The sequence below is a fragment of the Carica papaya genome, chromosome 4 (genome assembly GCF_054855325.1).
Source record: "Carica papaya isolate Zhongbai chromosome 4, ASM5485532v1, whole genome shotgun sequence".
Lineage (NCBI taxonomy): Eukaryota > Viridiplantae > Streptophyta > Magnoliopsida > Brassicales > Caricaceae > Carica > Carica papaya.
This window is the reverse complement of record NC_142312.1, coordinates 4,268,506-4,288,949: the sequence shown is the minus strand read 5'-3', so window position 1 is coordinate 4,288,949 and position 20,444 is coordinate 4,268,506. Positions and strand designations below refer to the sequence as shown.

Genomic DNA, 20,444 nt, shown 5'->3' with positions numbered 1-20,444 from the left:
GCATTTTACATATTACATCACACATTATAAAAGTTTACCATATCTTTCTTGTTGTTTGTTCACTCATCCACCATGAACCAAAGTATTCTTTAACTAATTGTTAACTAAGAGCTCAAAACCGTGCTTTAAATCAAGCTACCTTGCTAAGATGACTTTAATCTTAATTATTATTGTACCAGGTCATTTGTATATATAAGATGGCTACTTTTTACCTTTTGGAATGCTGTACTGCTTCAAACTAAAGGTGTGTTGTAATATCTCCTTCATCGCTATGCTTAAATGATTTGAAAATTCTATTTATTAGGGACATTGACCACGTTAAATTTAATTAATTTATTCTATTTAATATTTATCACAATTCGTAAATCTAATTAATTTTAAATTTTATTTAGCTTATTTAAATTAATTATAAAAAATTGAGAAAAATTAGAAAAATGACGAATTGAGAAGAAACTTTTGCGGAAAAAAAATCCTGCAGGGAGACAAGTTGCCCGCGCGGGTGCTAGGCACTGTGTGCGCTCACATGAGGGCACAGTAGCCATGGGACGAGTGCACAACGCACACGTCCCATTCGCACACACGCACGCACGGTACATGCTCACAGCGCCCATGTCCTATCCACTCGCACGACATGGGGTCAAGACTTATGCGCGTCCTGTTGAGCGCAGGTGGGCCACTCGCACAGCAGACCTGCGCGGATAGGCCCTGTGCACTTGGGGCCTGCACACGATAAGAGGCCTGTGCACCTGGAGGCGCGCTGCCAGCTGGGGCACTGCCACCTCGGGCAGTATGCTGCCATTGCCTCCGGAAGTGCACAACCGTCGCCAATGGAGGAGTCCTCATATCTCATTTTTCATACCAAACATCTTTTTCTCCTCTCTCTTCACCGAATTTCACCACTTGGCGCGAATCAGATGGTTCCAAAACGCTATAAATTGCCATTCCCCTTCCCTTCCTCTTCACACTTTCATTCTTTTACTTTTCAAGATTTAGAGAGAGAGAGAAAAAGATAGTAGTCTATTGAGAGAAGAAGAGAAAGAAAGGAGAACAGTAAAGGAGAAAATATCGAGGTTTCGATAAGGAATCTAGTATTTCTTTCGACGTCTTAAGAATTATTTTTAGATAAGCTAATTTAAAATGATTGTTATTTTCCTTATTTTTGTGTGTCTTTGTGTTCAGATTAGTCGAATTGTTCTTATTTTCAAGCATGCCATGTAAATTGCAGATACTTGATGAATTTGCATGTAATAAATATAATATATAAACGATAAGAGAAAAAATATATATATATATAAAAGAAAAGTGGAATGAAGTCTATATGGTCCGAAGTGTATCTGTATTGACATGCATTGCATTAAGTGTCTCGTTAACATTTTTATCTCTGAAGGGTATTTGTTCCCCTTACCCTTCGGGGTATCTGTTTTCCTTGCCATTCGAAGTATTTGTTTCTCTCTCTCCTATCTAGTCTGAAAAGATGTAAGAGGACCGCTCCTAATGGATGACAAAGTATCCTTTGACGAGAGTGATATCGCACTATCTGTAGGGGTCACCCATGACTAAATAACGTAATGACTGTAGATATCTGTTAGGGTCACTATGGCTGGTACAACTGTGGTCATAGATCGTACCATGGTTTGGCCAGCCAGAAATGAGCATGAACAAATTGCCGTATTTGTATCTGATTCGATCATTCTACTTGAGTAGTTGAAAATCTGTATCTGCCATCAGAGATGGAAGTTGTAACGATTTCGTGAAATATGACACAAAAATCTAAATATTTCATAATTTATTTTCTCTATTATCTGACATGATGTATGTTTAGTTGTCTGTATTAACGTACCGATTTCTTAACAAATAAATGATTTTTCATAATGTGAGATAGGTAAACGAGGAAGGAGGTTAAATGGTAAGCTCTTAAGTCTAAGTAATTAACTTTTGAAATCTTACGATATTAATTTAATACTGTTTTCTTTACTAAGCATATGAAACTCATTATTTTCATGTCTCCTCATATGAGAAAAAAAGTGAGGAACCGCAGACTGATCTACCATTGGAAGTCTATGAGGATCCTGTAGATCCACAAGTCTGAGTGCATGACTGTTCCTACACTCTGATGAGTCCAATAACATAGTGAAAAAAGTAACTTTTATGTTTTGTTTTTGTATTTTACTACAACTTTTGACCTCAGTATATGTATGTATTGAAACTCATAAATATTTGTAACAGATTTGTAATAATTTTATTTTGCTGCATAAATTTTATTATACGCTTATTATTCTGAATCTGTATCTTATACTTATTTGTCTTAATTATCACTTGTCAAGTCACATCTGTATTACTTGAAAGATTCGAAGATTGATTTAACTCCGTTATCATTAATTTATTTGCAGTTAATTAAATTATCATGGTGTATGTATTGTAGTTAATTACAAATTATTTTATGTTTATATTTTAAAATTTTAAATAAATAATTATTATTATATATATAATATTTTTAAAATATAAAATATAATTTTGAGAAGGAAAAGACGGAGGCGTGTCAGTGAATCACGGAGGGTTCAGGCTTTCGACTGTTCCAAAAAGGAAGATGCTTTTAGAATATCCCATTTCATTCACTTGCCTTCTCTATCTCTGATCCCATCCTTCTCTTCTCTACTGCATTACCGATCATCTTCCTCAAACCAACAAATCCTCTTGTCCTCTCCCTCTCTCTCTCCCCCCCTCTTTTATATATTTATTCATAACCTCCTTTCCTTCTCTTCAACTCATCGTCGCTTTTCTCGTGCCCAAAACCCTCTTTTTCTAAATACCAACTCACAACAAAATCATGGCGACCCACCTTTCTCTGCTCCAACAAGAACAGCTCATCGAGAAGCTTGACATCTTCAAGATCCATGGCAAAGACAAACAGGGCAGGAAAATTCTTCGCATTCTTGGCAAGTTCTTTCCTGGTAAACCCAACTAAATCAAACCCCTTGTGTATATTTTTTTTATTAGCTCCTTTCTTTTTTTTAAAGAAAAAAATCAATTGAGATCAACGCGTTAAGTTGGATTTGGCTTGCGTTTGATCGATGATCAGCTCGCTTTCTGAGCGTTGAGGCGTTGAAGAAGTATCTGGAGGAGAATATATTTCCTCGGCTATGCAAGAAGCCGTTTTCGGTGTTGTACGTGCACACGGGAGTTCAACGGAGCGAGAACTTTCCTGGAATCTCAGCCCTGCGATCTGTCCACGAGGCGATCCCGGTCAACGTCAAGGATAATCTCCACGCCATTTACTTTGTCCACCCGGGCCTGCAGGCCCGTCTCTTCCTCGCCACCTTCGGCCGTTTTCTTTTCAGCGGAGGGTATGTATTCTCGCAGCTTATTTTAGCTTTTCCATACTCGTTTTCACTAACTTAAGCAGATAGGGGTGGTTTGGGTTCCATTTCCACGAAACTGATTGGGGAGGATGGTTATTGTGTGCGGCAGGTTGTACGGGAAGTTAAGGTACATCAGCAGAATTGATTATCTGTGGGAGCAGGTGAGGAGGAAGGAGGTGGAGCTGCCGGAGTTTGTGTACGATCATGATGAAGATCTGGAGCACCGACCTATGATGGACTACGGATTGGAGAGCGATCTTCCGAGGGTCCACGGTGCACCCGCGGTTGACTCACCTGTTTCACTCTACTCCATGAGGTGCATTTCATAGAGAAAGAGAGAACGCATCTCTTTTACTGTGTTTAGCACTTGACGAAATTATAGGACTTGTATTTACTTTGTTTCCGTCTGTAAATTTTGTAAATGAAATCCAAATTTGCTTCTAGGGTTTGTCTTCTATTTTGATATAAAATTTCACTTGGAATTGAAAATTACATTTTAAAATTTGTCAACTTTAATAAAATTTAGTATTTTTTAAATTAAACTAAATGTAAATTTTCCAAATAAATTATGAGAATTCCGGCTTTCCTTGAAAAATAACCTTGCGGAAGTTGGGTATTTGGATTTTCATGTATGGTATGGTATGTATAGGCAGTCAGCACCGACGGTAAGAAGAAGATAATTATGTAGCCTAAAAATTAGAGCAAATGGCCAGAGCAGAAGTCCCTGTCTCATTCTTCTCATGGGCTCCAGAGAGAGAGCTTGGAAGCTTATTATCATATTAGTAAAGCAAGGTTAAGTTGGGATTAAAAAGGATAAGTGCGAGCCAGAATATATGACTAAAACAAAGCTTAAGAAAATTGTATCAAATTTATGAAATTGTGATATCCACATTATCTTTCCATCAAACTAGTTAGTGTTTGCAGCGAATTTGTCGGCAATTTTGTGTGTTAAAATCCATGTGTATAAAATTATAGCCTTCATCCAAAAGTTGCACCAATAGCAAAATGAGAAAATACCAAGAACAGGCATATAAACGAGAACTACATGTTGTTACCAATTTGCAAAGTACGTACCAAAGAAAGTGATCTAGGCAAAACTTACAACTTTTAGTTCATCACCTAGAGGAACATGTAAGTTGAAAGTTAGATGCAGCCACCATGCCCTTTGTTGGTATACAAGTTTTCTTCAGGTTTTAGTTCATCACCTTGAGGAACAGGTAAGTTGAAAGTTGGAAGCAGCCATGAGGCCCTTCGTGGATATACAAGTTTTCTTCAGGTTTTAGTTCATCACCTTGAGGAACAGGTAAGTTGAAAGTTGGAAGCAGCCATGAGGCCCTTCGTTGATGTACTAGTTCTCTTCAGGTTTCGCCGACGTGAAATGTAGTGACTAAGCTAAGCCATGTGAGGAGACATGGCCAGGGTCACCTCACTGTGAGATAGAAGAGAAGATATGTTAACCCATTGCAGTTTTATATCTATCCAAAAAAAAAGAGAACTCGTATGTCTGCATCATGATAGCTTCATAATCATCATAATTCGTAATTATGAAGAAAAGAGATATAAACAATACTAAAATGGAACAATATATGGAAAAATAAATCTTACACACGCAGCCTATTGCAACCTCGTTCTCTTCTCTGGTTTCTTATCAATGGGTCTATGTATTTGCTTCTGCAATGAATTTGTTTCGCTGTTCTTTGGCTTTCTGCTGTTAACAAACTCCGAGAATGATGGAATTACTGGCAGCCTTTTTCTGGGAGAATTAGTATCAGATGGTGCATCACTACTAGTGGTTGCTGGTCTACTGTAGGCACTAAGATCGTCAATATTTTCTATTTTCCTAAGCTCCAAAGGCGACACTGTCACAGGAGGCTCATCCCTGGTCATAATCTTCTCGGAAGGGGAAGTTCTGGTGCTGCTGCCAAGCCGGTTTGTTAACTCACCAGAACTTGTAGTTGATAACCACCTTATGGTGCTGGCTACTTGTGAATAATAAAATGATTTCCCACTCTTCCCATACTTCTTGTAGCATTCATTTTCAAGCAGAGCAGATGATGAATCAAACTCAATCCTGCAGGGGCGTCATATAACAAATACTCAACTAGGTCATTGATCTTTTATGTAGGTTTAATGCATTGATCAACTGACTAACTGATTTCTTACCCAAAGAAAAAATGATTAATTGAATAACACCTCTCATCGTTGTAATAGACTTGATTAGATTTTACATCTTATGAAAAGAACTTGATTTAAACCCCATTCAAAGTTTGAGAACAAAAGAAAGCTAAGTAAAATTTCACATGAAAGTGAATGTGAGCATACTCTATGCCAAGCCGTTGCTGAGCCTGCTTCAGCGCCGCTAATAATCTTCTCCTACTTCCTTCCCTCAGTGTTTCAGATATGGCATTTTTATTATTTTTGTTAACCTGTTATCAGATAGAACAGTTGTGAAGCTAATATCAAACTTATAGAACAACTGGGAACAGAATAATAATAAAGTAAAATCTTGTCAACTGAAGCATGCATTTCATATCTAATCAAACAGAAGGGTATAACTGGAATTCATTAAACAAGCAAGTACATATATGATAAACTAACATATACACTCCGACACCATACCTCTATTTTCCAAGAAAAATAACAGAACTAACCTGCTTTTGTTTGTGGTAGTAACTTTCTTCAGCACGCTCCAAGAGCTCCATCCTTTCCTCAGGTTGTAATCTTTCTGACAATTGTGACCTTGATACACCATCCACAAGCTCCATTCCATCTGGCATTAGAAAGCCCCAACATATGGTTAGCAGATGGTTGATTGACCAGGGCACTATCCAGAGTTTGTCAGTGCCCAGTTATGCACAATGGTAACTTGGTTCAAACCCTATATGAGCAATCTTAAACCATTAAAAAAAAAGAACCGCTAAGCAGTTTTACTTCCTCCTCTACTGGTTCCTCCTGTAAATGACTAATGAAACTTGTATCATGAAATACCATCACAATCAGAGATATCTTCTTCAGACCCGTTTGCTTCATCACGGTTCCAAAATTCAGAGAACTGACCTTCGCCAAACATATCAGTGGAGCTGAAACATATATAACAAGAATGAATGAATCTGGTAATTACACTGGGTAACCTCAATGATAATCAGAATATCAAGATGCAAAAGCATATCAAACTACAATTATTAATATCTCTAAGCAAAGCTGTAAATAATAAAGATCTGGCAGGATAAGTTGAAGAATAAGTGCAAGGTCATTCTTAAGGCAAAGTTCTTCAAAGACAAAACAGCCAACCATTTGAGCTCTAGTGAGCCAACCATTTGAGCTTAAGTTACTTAATAAACATCAGTCCAGCATAATGATACAAGAAAGGTTGGGGTGAGCACCTGCTTATCATGATTCGAGAAAACCCCTTTCTCTGCCCTAGAGCACAAGTTGTAGCAAGCTCCTCCAAATACTTGGCAACTAGCTTAGGATTCTTGCAGGCATCACATGATTCTTTACATAATGATGCAGGACCCTAGTTGGAAAATGACAGTAAGTAGCCTCAGTTGAATTCTGCAAATAAAAATCAGAAAATAATACCTTAAGGATGCCCATTAATGTAGATTTTGATTACCTGTTCCCCAAAGCTCTCAAGAATTTTTTTCCTCCGGCACCCAGAACCTTCACAATATTCAACCATCTGTATACATACAGCCTCCAGAAAATCAGAGGCAGTGGGTACACCTAATACAACAAAACCCAGGGCAAAATCACCTGATGAAAGTCTGAAATACTCTTTTTTGTCAATTCATCCTGTGAACTTGAGGACTGCAATTTTTTGCTCCCCGAATTGCTCAAAATAAACTCCTGTGAGATATTTATATATAATCAGGAAGAGCCTCCTAAGAAGAAGCAACCTAAAAAGAAAAATGAAGCAGCAACAAAGCAATGAACCAAACCATTCTCCTGCGATCATCCACTCCATAGTACAATATACTTCTAGAGTGGTATTGATCACGACCTGCTCTCCCTGACTCTTGATAGAAGGCTTCCATTGATTTTGGAATATTATAGTGGCAAACCATTCTAACATCCTTCCTATCTATACCCTGGATATATTAGCCAGTAGCCATTAATAACATGTAATTTCCCTTTAAAATTATCCACCAGCAAGAAAGTAAAGAAAGTCATTTATCTAGAGATAACGTAAATCAGCAGAGATCATGTTGCATACCATCCTGAAGGAACACCAGTATTAATTACTGAACACGTGGCAGAGCAGCTCTCAAGAACAATGCAAAAGAGAAATCAAGAAAATCATCACGATCTCAGGTAAATCATGACTAATAATCAACAAGACAAGATAAAAAAAGTTGTAAAAATTATGGACGAAAGTTTATTCTAGATGGAATGATTCTCCATTCCCACTACAATCTTTGATTTTAATAGCATCCTCTACTGATGGTAAGATTTAACAGCACAGCAAGGGAACATATTACAGGAGTATTTCAGAGTTCATCCGCACCCTTATTTAAAAAAGAAGAAATATAGAGGTTTGCCATCTACCACTGTTGAAACAGTTTTAGTTGCATTAAGAGTGGCAGTCAAAAGCTAGAAATCCAAATGATTAGTGCTTGTCAAATAATAGAGCCAACCATACCCAAAAGCCACTGTGGCCACAACAACTTGTATCTTAGAAGAAAGCCAGTCATCTAAAACAGAACTTCGCAATTTATTGTTCAACCCTGCATGATAAGCTGAGAGAACCAAAGAAAAGAAAGCATGTGATTTGTCACTGCTCTCATATAGCAGGGAAGAAAAGGAACAGGAAATTTGGTTACCAGCACAAGAAATGCCATTCTTTGAAAGATGAGCAGACAAGTCATCACAAGTTGTTCGCTCAAGGCAATAAACAATTGTACAGATATCTCCACTGGAATGAAGTACTTCACACAAATCAGCATAGGCATCTTTCAGAAGATCCTTGTATCGAACTGCACTTTCATGTAAAGTTGAGTTAGCTGCATGTAGAATTGAGTTTTCTGTGACCCCATAATGTAACAGAAAAATGTCATAAAAACAAGCACTTGTTTTAACTTATCCTTTATGGTACAGAAAAAGTAATGAAACTAACGTATGTAATGGACTGCCTTTTTTCTCTCACAGTTTTCTCACAAACTCCCCCCTCTCTCTCTCAATAAACCAAACAACCATGCACAGCACTAAATGGTCCCAGTAAAATCCATAATTAACAAGGTTATGTGGCAAGTACAAGTAGAAAGTTATAAACCCGAAAATGGTATGAGACTTGTGTGAATTTAATAATATACTTGCTCTGCCCTGCTAGATCTATGATTAATAAAATTTTAATTTTATTTTTTAATTATACTCAAATTGATCAAATTTTGATTAACAAATGTTTAATACTGGATATTTATAATGTTATTGCATATTTATTATTGAGTAGATTATGTTTAAATTTTATTTTAAATTATATTACGTTTTGATTAACACTTAAGTTCTTTTAACTAAGTTTTAAACTCCATCTGGATTCCAGATACCTAAAAGATGTTTTGGACTTGGAAAGAAATGTTCTTAATACGATAAGCTGTTTTAAGTTCCTCAAAAGTCGCTTTAAAAAGATAAATTTTTAATTCATAATATATACTTGTACTGTGAGAGACACTTCTCTAATTACTGCTCCAGTCATCTCAACCCAAACTCCCCTCCCTCTTGGAAACCAAACAATCATGCACAGAGCCCTAGTGTTGTCTTGACTGTAACCCATAACTCAGGTACTTAATCAACTAGGAGCACAAAGTACATCTTACAAGATCTACCTTCATAATATATATTTGGACGATTGAAAGAGGACTTTAAGACTAAAGGCTTTTGCAAGTTTAGGGAGTTGATTACATCCTTCTGGACTCTGCAGAAAGTAAAGGTTATATAATCAACATTAGTACGTGAAAATGAAAACTTGCCAGAATACAAGGATATTATTTTAATAGACAGGCAAAAACATAAATACAGAACCCAGTTTTAGATGATTCTGTTTGCAGGAGTTAATATGCTAATTTTCTACTATCAGTCTGAAACTTTTTCTTTTAACCTAAGATCAGGAACATAGAAATTGAAAAATTGTATGAACCTAAAGGAACTTTAGAGGCTTTAATAATCAAGAATTCAGTAAGCCCTTCTGCAGGCAATTGAAACTTGACTCACTTAGGAACAGCAGTGGCTGTCAAAGCTAATATTGGAATATCTGGTAGGTGATTCCTCAAAGATGAAAGCTTGCGGTAGCTAGGCCTGTTTAAAGGTGAAAAATCCACTAGTTAGGAAAGAAGATAAGAAAAGATTTTGGTAGATGACTTTCAATTGTACATCAATCAAGCATGACAATGTCTAGTCAGCAAAAATGGCCGTCGACTTTTAAATATAACCCAGTAAATGTACAGGCAGATGAGCATAAGAAACTAATAGATGAATAGAATACTGAAGAAAGAATTCACAAGTGAGTCCATATTGACCGCAAGAAACAAAAGAATATCCATATATACACTCAAGTGAAAAAAAGGAGGAAGGAGATATCATTTCTTGTTCATTTCTAGAACTACCTACAAACCTGAAATCATGACCCCATGTTGAGATGCAGTGAGCCTGAAATTTTCACAGAAGATTTGATAATAATTCAGATTCTAACTACTTAAATTGTATATAGTAGTACATGTAGCACAAATATTCACACCTCATCTATAGCAATGAGATTTAACAGTCCTCTAGCATGAATCTTGGTCAGCTTGGACATGAACCCCAGTGTAGCAACCAATTCTGGCGTTACGTACAGCAGCCTTACAGATGGTTTTCCACAATCAAGGTCTTCATGGATCTAATAATTAAAATAAGATATTCATCTTTGATAAGTATAGAGGAAGTATACCACACCTGGCAGATTGCAGGCGTTCTAAATCACCTAAAAGATATCCCTAACTAGGAATATACTCTACTGATTCCAAGGCTCAAGGCAAATAACACAATCATAGTCGTCATTCATATTATCCAACATAGAAAGCTCTGCATAGTAATCAGCCAAAAAAATCCATAACTAGCAATACTCTCTACTTCCTATGCTCAAGATAAATGCTTGATTGTAATCATTATTTATATTATCCAAAAGAGAAAGAACCATCATTTACTGAAACGACCTTATTTCTGACTTGTAATGTCTGGGTTGAAGAGAGATACTCAGCAGCAATACCTTTCTCCTTCAATGCAATCACCTGGTTTTCCTGGTAGTAAAGAAATCCAAACGAACAAAGCTCAAAACATTATAACATCTTAAGCAAGCAAAAGGTAAGAGGAAAGTAAAGTATAATCACATACCATTAAGGCTATGGGTTGAAGGAGGAGAACCAACCAAAGAAATCACACCAGTAGCAGTTTCATGGCAATCAATACCCAAGTCAAATGGTAAATTGAAAAGTTAAGACTTCTCAAACATCAAAATAATCATCCCCCAAAAAGAAAAAGAAATACCGTTCACCTATTAATGGACAAACAACAAGCACGATTCCGGTTTTTGCCAGTGCAGGTATCTGGTAACACATTGATTTTCCTCCCCCAGTTGGCATTAGACAAAAACAATCGCGTCCTGCACCCAACGTAGATCAAACTCAAGAATACTGATCAACAATGCCAATTCACCTTCTCAAAAAAGAAAAAAAACACAGCAATTTACAAGGAATATTAATTTAACACACAGATTCACTAGTCGTGAAAAATAGAAGCATGAACACTGAACACACGCACACAGACAGAGAGATGAGCAAATGAGAGAATTTGGTTTCGGCGTGGACCTGATAAAACGGCTTGTATAGCCTCCAGCTGTTTGCCCCTAAACTCCGCGTGTCCAAAGTGCCATCTCAGGAGCTTAGTTAAAGCTTCCTTTTCAGATATCTGCTTATCAGAGCCACATATGTTTTGCAGCGGCAATGGTGATTTCTTCATTTTGATTTTCCCCTATTCCAAGCAGCCCAACCATCAATCTCAACGAAGAACATCCAAATTTATTAAATAAAAATGGCGAACCATGTTGCCAAGTGTTAACTAGCTGAACTTAATGTTCTTCAATTAAAATGGCGGTCGGCTTGAAGGTTTTGTCGTTTCCCGTACCACCGATAACAAAGCAATCATTAGTGAAATTTGGCGAAGGAGCGTCCGTGAAGAGACGGATAGAAAAGGCGAAAGAAAAAAAAATTTTAAAAATAGGGTCTTGAAGCTATTTCAGCGGTTTTGTTGGGCTCTTTGAAAATTTGGTTCCGCCATTTGTATCCGGTAAAGGATTACAGTAAATGTTGGGTCCGGATCAAAAATGAAAAAATACATTTACCTTCTGATAGAGGTAGAAGATACATATATATATATATATATTTATTTATTTTAAAAAAAGTATTTCTAAGAAATACCCGAGTAATTTAATTAAGATAATAGTTACCCCTTACGACGAGTTGTGTGACACTTTCCGGTTTTCGCGCTTTCACCTCTCTCGAGCTTCGGTTTCCACTCCGTCGTAACAACCCCTTCGGTAACCGGTTCTTATTCAAGCAGGTAATGCATCCATCTCCTTATACTATTTGATACAGATATGCGTCCATTCTGTATTCCGCAGATTGTGATTATGTATTAATTTTGAATCGCCGCTGCTTGTCCATAATACTGTATCCCTTGATTTCACTTCCTATTTGCGGTTCCGATACTCTGTTCTAAGTTCTGGATTCGGTAATTTGGCTATAAGACTTTCTTCTCCCTTTCTTTTTTCCTCCTTTTATTTAGTATACTCTCTGATTAACGCCATGAATGCCGTGTATCTTTATTGTTAAGATTTTTCTTGGTTTTGATTAACCTGTTTGCTTGTTTCCACATTTCTACTTACTATCTGGGTTTTGTGTACTGATTTAAGATTCCCTCTGTGTTGTGCTTAGAATGATAAATGATCTGAGCATATGTTTTTTACATTGTTAAGGCTGAAATCGCATCCTCTGAATTAAAAGATTCTTTTCGTCATCTTTGTAAATAATATATGTTTTTACTTCTGGAAGGTTTGCCTATGCTAAGATATATATATGTATATATTATATTTCCTGGTTATGGCAGAGTTTGTCATGCGATTATAAGAGCCGGAGGACTCAAAAATTTGTATGATCTTGTCTCAGCTGGATTATTTTTTATGAAAACATTGTGGCTTCCTTTACATTGAAACTGTGCTCTCAAGTCTCAACTGGGTATTGCTTCACTCAATTTATTGATAAGCAGAGTTCCACTTTTATCCTTAAAGCTAAGGACTGCCTATCCTCATTTCAGTTTAATCACCAAGTAAGAACACATTCTTAGATGGTTTACAACACAAGATCGGAATTTTCTTTTGCCTCCTCTTAAGAAAAGTTCTTGTGGGGTGATAAATGGGCAAATATGAAGACAATTAGAAGGGGGAAAGTTATTCTCCTTCAACTCCTTTTATTTAATTAGGAGCATATCTGGCACATCAAGTAAGAATTAGCATTTCATGTAATGTATTAAAGCTCGGGGTGGGAAGTGATACAAACATGAAATTATGATCTAGTTTCACTTGTGAAGAATATATTAATAATTAACTGAAAAAATAGAATTTGAATTGAATGAAAATTGAACCTTTAATTTAGTCTCCTGACATTAGAAAACAGAGTGAGGACAATTCTACTTGTATGTGAGAGGTATACCAACATTTATTCACCAATTCATTTGCAATCTTTTATTTGCTGATATTCATTTAGTTTTCTGCAATTAACATTTTCTTGTTTTCTTACTTTGAGAATTATGCCACTCTTAACAGAAATGGTTTTCCTGTGTTGGGCTGTACCTTCCCTGGAAGAACAGATATCTTGCATTAAAAAGTAAAAGAACTTCACTCTAATAGTGATTTTCATCTCTGCCGCTGAAATAGAAGCAGTTTTGATATATGAAATTCTACCATTGTTTATTGTTGGTGCTTATAAGCCAGGTCAGTTGCTTTTAATTATAATTCCAAGTATTTAGGAGCTACTGCTAAGCCTGAGGCTAGCCTGAAGAAAGATGAGGAACTCTCAAAAGACGGGTTCTTAATCAACCATTCTCGCATTTTAGTTGGCTCAGGAGTTGGGACTTATGAAAAGGGCAAGAAAGCCCTTCAGACATGGAGGTATATGATCATGTTAAGAGGAATGGAGAAACTTAACGGAGCCTGCTTCTGATGTTATTTCTGGTGTAATTTGCAGGCATTTTGGATTGGATTGGGCATTTGTTGATCCGAATACTCCGGTGCAAAGCGGAGTGAAGTTTTGTGTTTGTGTCAAGGAGTTTCTCCCGTGGATCATGATGCCTCTCCAAGTGGTTTATGTTAATGAAAGCAGAAAAGCTAAAAATGCAGTGGCTTCCTTTAGCTTTGGTAGTGGAACTCTTCAAGGTCACCTATTGGTTAGTATCTCTTCTTGCTGTCATTGCAATTGCTGTTGATGAGAAACGTAGAGCTTATGTGCATATGTTCTGATTCATAATTGCAGGCTGATGGTATGTTTGGGGTAAATTAATTATGTTAAAAAGAGAGTAAATTAGATTAAAGGGTATAAGGATAAATTACGCCATTTGTAATTAATTGCTTATTTCCTTTTTCGTCTTGAAAAATCTATATATATAAGATTATAATATTTAATAAAATCTACATCAAATTATTCTTAACATAAAATTGGAGTTTTACACCCTCTTTGGATCGTAGTAAATGATAGTTAATTAATGTATGGTATTTTATAAGCGTGAAAAAATCATGTTTGTTTTAATTTCCAATCGGATGAGATGGTAATAAACGGTATCCGACGAGTAAATTTGGGATAAATTTTAAAATCACTAAATCGGTAGTATGTGACTGACAAATAATTTTTTTTCCGTTATATTCTCATAAAATATATTTAATTCCAGTTGTACCCTTAAATAAACACCATATTTCTCTTCTCATTTCCTCAAATTAACTCATGGTATGTGATTATTTCAAACATATTTTAATGTTTTATTTGTTGAAATAATTTTAGATTTAATATAATAATATATAATTACAACTATTTGTTTCTAATATATAAATAATTTATTTTTAGTAAAATTAAATTAATGTGATAATATAAATAATAATTATTTATTTTATCAAATATAAAAATTTAATTTGATTGTGTAATAATTATTTATTTAAATACAAATTTAATTATATTTTTATATAATTTATTTTTTTTCTAGTACATACTTCTTATATACTATTTATTATTATATATAATAAGTTGGGATAAATTAGTAATTTAATTAAAAATACAATCATACCATTCTATCATCCAAATAAACAGCTGTTATTAATATATATTAATACATAACCATTTAAATATAAAATTTTTTTGTCATTCTCATCCTGTGCTATTGTCATCTAATCACTGTCATTACCATACACTAATTACGTGTTACTGAAATTTATCCAAACAGGGTGTTAGGCTAGAAAGTCATAACCTCTTTACAAATCTTATTCGCCATTTTTTGCCAAAATGAAAAAAATTTTAGAGGAACCAGCCTTCATTGCCAGCCACCACAACCATAGCCGCTGGCCATCACAGACCGGCCACCTCCACCATAAGCCGACATCATAGCTGACCATCTCCATCAAGACCGGCCTTCATCATTGAATCCTGTTCGCTATAACTGCCGCACACAATTCTCTCGGTTGTGTTCATTGTGACCATATTTGAGCAACTTCCTAGTTCTCCCCAACCAAGCTGTGTATAGTTCTCTCAGTCGCCTTCATTAAATGCGAGTGAACCAGACAAGTTGCGACTAGACATGACCCACTGACATAGAGGCAAATAGAACCCTAACTTGTCTCTTTCACCTTCATCAGACGTGAGCAAACCAACCAAGCTGCGCTAAGTCGTAACTAGACCCAACTCATAGACACAAATGTAGACAAAACACTAACTCATCTCAGTTGCGACTCGAATTTGTTGGCCGCAACCCTAGGTCATGCCTTTTTTTCATAACTCTAGCTCATCAAAACCCAAGCATATCTTTGACGTAATTCTATGCACACAGACGTGTGTGCCAATTGCAAATATGTGATTACTAAGGAGTTGATTCAATAAGTTCCTGGTTTGAGTTAACTTAGTGACTTAGTGCAAAACTGGTGGTTTCCTCGATGTTTCCTTACACAGCCACGTGTTTCGGGTATTATCCTTCTGATAATTTTTTTATTTATTATTATTCAATTCTTGAAGGATGTTGGAACTAACATCTCAAAGTACTGGAGCATATTCTCACATGAAAAATTCTTCGTACGAATTTCAGCCAATTCAGATTATCTATCAGTTTATGGGAACAGGCTATCTGAGCTGATCGCAATTAATTTAGACCATCCTAAAAAGAAAAGGGAAACTCAACTACCTTCTAAGTAGGAGATCAAACCCCGGAGACTACATTTGATGTTCCATGATCATGACATGACTCTGGAATTTTATGATTCCATAAATAAGCAAAACTATAATGTTCATTCTCACAGTAAAGACAATGTTGGATGCAATTGGCAAAATCTACTCTAGAGGCAAAGATGTCTCACAAATTTATAGCTTAACAGGAAATGTCATCACTTAATGAGGTAATTTCCATTATAACATCAAAAGAAAGTAGAAGAGGGATTATGCTAGAATCTCACTCCATTGATAATTCAGCCTTGATCTCACGAGACTCTAAACCTCGTTAGCAATCAAATGTAGCTATCATAACAATGTAACTTCTGGAGTAGATAGTAGGGATAAACTTTGATATACATTTTTTAAAAAGCTCAAACACATTAAAAGCAAATGTTGGAAACTGCATGACAAGTTCAGTACCTCCAGTAAAGAGTGAAAATACAAGAATACCTCATAAAAGATTCCTATAGAGGTTCATATGGTTAACCAATAGGAAGAAGAAATACCTACCAATTTCACTACTTTCAAGGCTGAGATTGAATGACCGTGAAGTCAATTTGAAGACCTTGAGAAGGTTACAAGTACAAGTTTAATAAAACACTCATGAATGCTTTCTTTTTTACACAGTTTAAATGCTTAAGATAAACTCTTTAAAAGTTCATGAATTGTAGATTCAGAAGCCAAAATCATATGATCAATACTTCTAAGCGTTTTCATCATCTATTCTATTACCAAATAATAAGAAAATTGTCACTGCAATTGGTTCTTTAAATATGATTGTTGGCTAGGAAAACATTAAGCTTAAACCTATCATTGTCTTAAAAAAGAGCCAATTCTTTTCTAAAATAACATTCCCAAATGATATTAAGGAGAAGTCATCCTTACTACCACCTACGTTATTACTCATAAATGTTCTTGAGTTTAAAAGTTCTCTTAAAATGTTCCAACGGTTTATCCAACAGTATCACAAACTATCTGGTCCCTTGCATATTTGAGTGTGTTACTTGTATTCATATTCATTCCCACCAAGAAGGAAAACTTGATTCTTGGGCCCTGAAATGTCTATTTATGGGGTACTCATCATCTCAAAAAGAGTATAAATATTACTGTCCATCCATTTAAAAATTATATGTATGCAGATGTCATATTTATTGAAAAAGAATCATACTTCATCTAACTTTATCTTTAGGGTCTATATTGGAAATAGAGATACATAATTCTTAACGAATTTTAATCTACCACCTTTGTCACACACCTCAAGACTATCATCACAAGAAAACATTTAGAACCTACCAGAAACTCACCATGCAAGAAAACCTTCAAAATCTATCCCTTTAAGAGATCATGTCAAATCTTAGATTGTCTCAAGTGTATGCAAAGAGAAAAATGTCAAGTACTAAGGCAAAGTTGGTCCAAGAATCCGATCTTAATCTTGGAATTGAGGTAAGTCCTAGAAAACTTATATAGTCCTTTGATAGTGATATACTTATTGCATTTCGTAAGGGTACGAGAGAATGCATTAAACATCCTTTGTACCCCATCTCAAAATTTTTGTCATTGATAAGTGTTCATTAACATATGAAAATTTTCTCATAAGTTTAAATAATAAATCTATCCCTAACATAGTACATGCAAAATTGTCTTGTGAAAAACGGAATAATGCTATGACTATGGAAATGAAGTCACTTGGAAAGAAGCAAACTTGAGAAATGGTGGATCTACCTAAAGGTAAAAAACTGGTGGGATGCATAAATTTTCTCAATCAAATATGAAATAGATGGGGCAATCGAGAAGTATAAACCGAGATCGGTGACAAAAGATTATATATAAACATGTAAGATATTACCAGGAGACATTTGTACCAGTAGCTAAGATGAATACTATGCGAGTCTTGTTATCATTAGCAACTAGCAATTACAACAATTTGGTGTAAAAAAAATGTTTTTCTGCATCGAGATCTAGAAGACAAAATTTACATGAATATTCCATCAGGTTTTGACGAAAAAGTATAAGCAATTAAGGTATGTAAAATAAAGAAGACGTTGTATGGACTCAAATAGTCGCCAAGAGCGTAGTTTGACATGTTTATAAGGGGGATGATAGATGTAGGATTCAAGCAGACTCAACTAGATCATACTTGGTTCATCAAACACTCAAAGACATGGGGAATTACAGCTCTCTTAATATATTTTGATGACATTATCATAATCAGAAATGATGAGAATGAACAATTAATGCTAAAACAGTGTATCACAAAAGAATTCAGAATAAAAGAACTTGAGAAACTGAAGTATTTTCTAAAAATGTAATTCATCCACTCTAAATTTAAAATTTTTATTTCTCAACAAAAATTTATTTATGACCTATTAAAAGATATTGACAAGCTAGCATGCAAGCCAACTAGCACTCATATTGACCCTAATAACATATTAGGAATAACAGAGGAAAATACATTAATAAATAAGAAAATGCATTTAAGATTAGTTGATAGTTTGATCTACCTATTCTACATGAATCCAGACATGACTTGTGCAATAAGTTTTGTAAGTCAATTCATACACAAGCTGAAAGGAGGGCACCTCAACCTACAAAAAATTACCTTACTTAAAAGGATCACCAAGAAAGAATTATGTTTAAAAAGAACGATAAATTGCTTCTAAAAGTCTATACAAATAAAGATTATACAGGGTTGATTATAGACAACAAATATGCTACAGACTACTGTACTTTGTTTAGACACAATCTAGTCAATTGGAGAAATAAGAAACAAAATGTAGTTGTGAGATCAAGTATGAAATTAGAGTTCTAAACAATGATACAATGGGATATGTGAACTATTATGGATAAATTTTTTTTTGAAAGATCTTAAAATCAAGTGGGAAAATCTTGTGTGTCTTTATTGTGACGACAAGTCAACCATAAACATCGCTCACAATATAGTGCAACACGATCGAATTAGACGTATTGAGATCAAGAGATATTTTATATTAAAAAAAAAACTTGATAGGGACCTAATATGGATCTTATACATGCCACTAATTTTTAACTAGTAGATGTATTAATTAAAGGCGTAACTCAACATTCCGAACTTTTATTGGCAAGTTGGGAATAGACAAAACGTTTACTTCTCAGCTTAAGGGAGAAATTTATATTAGTTTAACAATGAGAGGATAAAAATTCTACCCAGGATGATGAAATTTCAACTCTAAATTAATATTAGATGGAATTTTCAATCTTATCATTGAACTAAACATTTTGAAATGGACTTGAGAAGTAGTTCACTTCTTCCTAACATAGCCTTAAAAATTAGTCACTCTGTTTCTCTCCTAAACAGTCAATGTCATGGTATTACCAATTATTATTCTACTTTTTTTTTTCTTTGTCCATCCCTAAATTCTCTGTTGTCCTGGCTATCTTTTAAGACATAACTTTGAAACGATGGAGAATTTTAGTTGAGCACTTGGAATAGCAGAATTTGTGTTACTTGCAAAAATTAATAGCAAAAATAACTGGTTAATCTCTTGATGATTGTATAACTAGGAAACTTGGCATGATTAGATAGTTTGGATCAGTTAACGTTATTTTGAGCTGGATTTACGAGTTCAGACAGGACCTATAACTGATCAAACAAAAAGCGAAGATATTTACTTCTTACACTTTACTTAATAATCCGTTTTTTTAATTATTTAGTCTTTAATCAAATCGTTTCAATCTTCTACCTTTCAGACTCTTTAATCTAACCGTATACTGGATAGCTGATGCATACAGTAATGTTATGGTCTTCTTTTTTCTTCTCTTGAAAGCAGGCTGGAGAAGAACGTTTCTCAATTGAGCTGGACGAGAGGGGACAAGTGTGGTATGAAATACTTTCTTTCTCAAAGCCTGCCCACTTTCTATCGGTTATTGGATACCCGTATGCGCGGATTAGGCAAAAATATTTTGCTCATCAATCTGCCAGGGCAGTTAGGAAATATACGGCTGCCCTGTAGCCTTCTTCAATTTCTTCACATGTTTATATTCTCTTCTTTATCAACTCGATTTTAGGTGGAAATATGATCAAAACGGTTGAGTCGGTAAGATCAACTATGCAACTTCACTAGTTATGAGGTCAAGTGCCCTATCTTTTGATACGGATTAACTTTTTTTTTTTTATTTCTGTGGGGTGAATGCTGTGGTAATTTCAATCATTATGCAAGGAAAAATGGGAGTGTCTTGTAATTGGACAAATTGTACAAGATTCACTACCTTTTAGCTTGCATCTCCTAGAAACCCATATTAACCAACTCTACATCCCCAGATAACCTAACCAACAACTGAGATCCTCCACAGGATAAAAGATAATGCCATTTCTGAAGGTACTGATGGAATGAAATAAGCATCAGTCTCCAGAAGACCTCGGAGACTGAGGGGGGAGGAAGATAACCGAGGTAGATAAGCAGAGCAAAATTGAATAACATCATTCTGGTGGATACTATTTGTCGTCTTAAGTTTGACAATTTGATGCCACTTTGCACTGCTCATTTCCTTCTTGAACTGTACAAAAATACAGCTGAACTTCTCTTCCTTGAGGATGCACTGTCAGAATAAACATAACGAA

General features: G+C 35.3%; 3 protein-coding genes across 8 annotated transcripts; 2 read left to right on the top strand and 1 right to left on the bottom strand.

The window, feature by feature from the left end:
- Window positions 1-2,594: 2,594 nt before the first annotated feature.
- LOC110822152 (SEC14 cytosolic factor family protein / phosphoglyceride transfer family protein) lies at window positions 2,595-3,802 on the top strand. Its single transcript, XM_022052167.2, has 3 exons — window positions 2,595-2,951; window positions 3,080-3,344; window positions 3,469-3,802. Exons 1-3 carry the CDS (start codon window positions 2,828-2,830, stop codon window positions 3,686-3,688), a joined length of 609 nt encoding a protein of 202 aa, XP_021907859.2. The 5' UTR covers window positions 2,595-2,827; the 3' UTR covers window positions 3,689-3,802.
- Window positions 3,803-4,365: 563 nt separating this feature from the next.
- Window positions 4,366-11,637, bottom strand: RECQL3 (DEAD/DEAH box RNA helicase family protein). The gene is made up of 19 exons (XM_088217483.1): window positions 11,198-11,637; window positions 10,889-10,992; window positions 10,547-10,633; window positions 10,090-10,230; window positions 9,967-10,001; window positions 9,567-9,650; window positions 9,182-9,270; window positions 8,183-8,335; window positions 8,002-8,098; window positions 7,576-7,579; window positions 7,301-7,450; window positions 7,116-7,208; window positions 6,976-7,041; window positions 6,743-6,876; window positions 6,348-6,439; window positions 6,011-6,129; window positions 5,682-5,785; window positions 4,965-5,430; window positions 4,366-4,788 (listed from the first exon to the last, which is right to left on the bottom strand). The coding sequence occupies exons 1-18, from the start codon at window positions 11,346-11,348 to the stop codon at window positions 4,974-4,976; spliced, it is 2,160 nt and encodes a 719-aa protein (XP_088073609.1). The 5' UTR covers window positions 11,349-11,637; the 3' UTR covers window positions 4,366-4,788; window positions 4,965-4,973.
- A 170-nt stretch (window positions 11,638-11,807) lies between these two features.
- On the top strand, window positions 11,808-20,082 carry LOC148266213 (outer envelope protein). 6 transcript variants are annotated; one of them, XM_022052684.2, is made up of 7 exons: window positions 11,809-11,948; window positions 12,495-12,713; window positions 13,210-13,270; window positions 13,378-13,554; window positions 13,631-13,829; window positions 19,654-19,703; window positions 19,892-20,082. In XM_022052684.2, the coding sequence occupies exons 3-7, from the start codon at window positions 13,212-13,214 to the stop codon at window positions 19,914-19,916; spliced, it is 510 nt and encodes a 169-aa protein (XP_021908376.1). In that variant the 5' UTR covers window positions 11,809-11,948; window positions 12,495-12,713; window positions 13,210-13,211; the 3' UTR covers window positions 19,917-20,082. The 6 variants fall into 6 exon arrangements, with proteins under 6 accessions (XP_021908368.1, XP_021908376.1, XP_021908371.1 ...); XM_022052679.2 differs by having other exon boundaries at window positions 12,495-12,536; window positions 19,654-20,082; XM_022052680.2 differs by having other exon boundaries at window positions 19,654-20,082.
- Window positions 20,083-20,444: the final 362 nt, after the last annotated feature.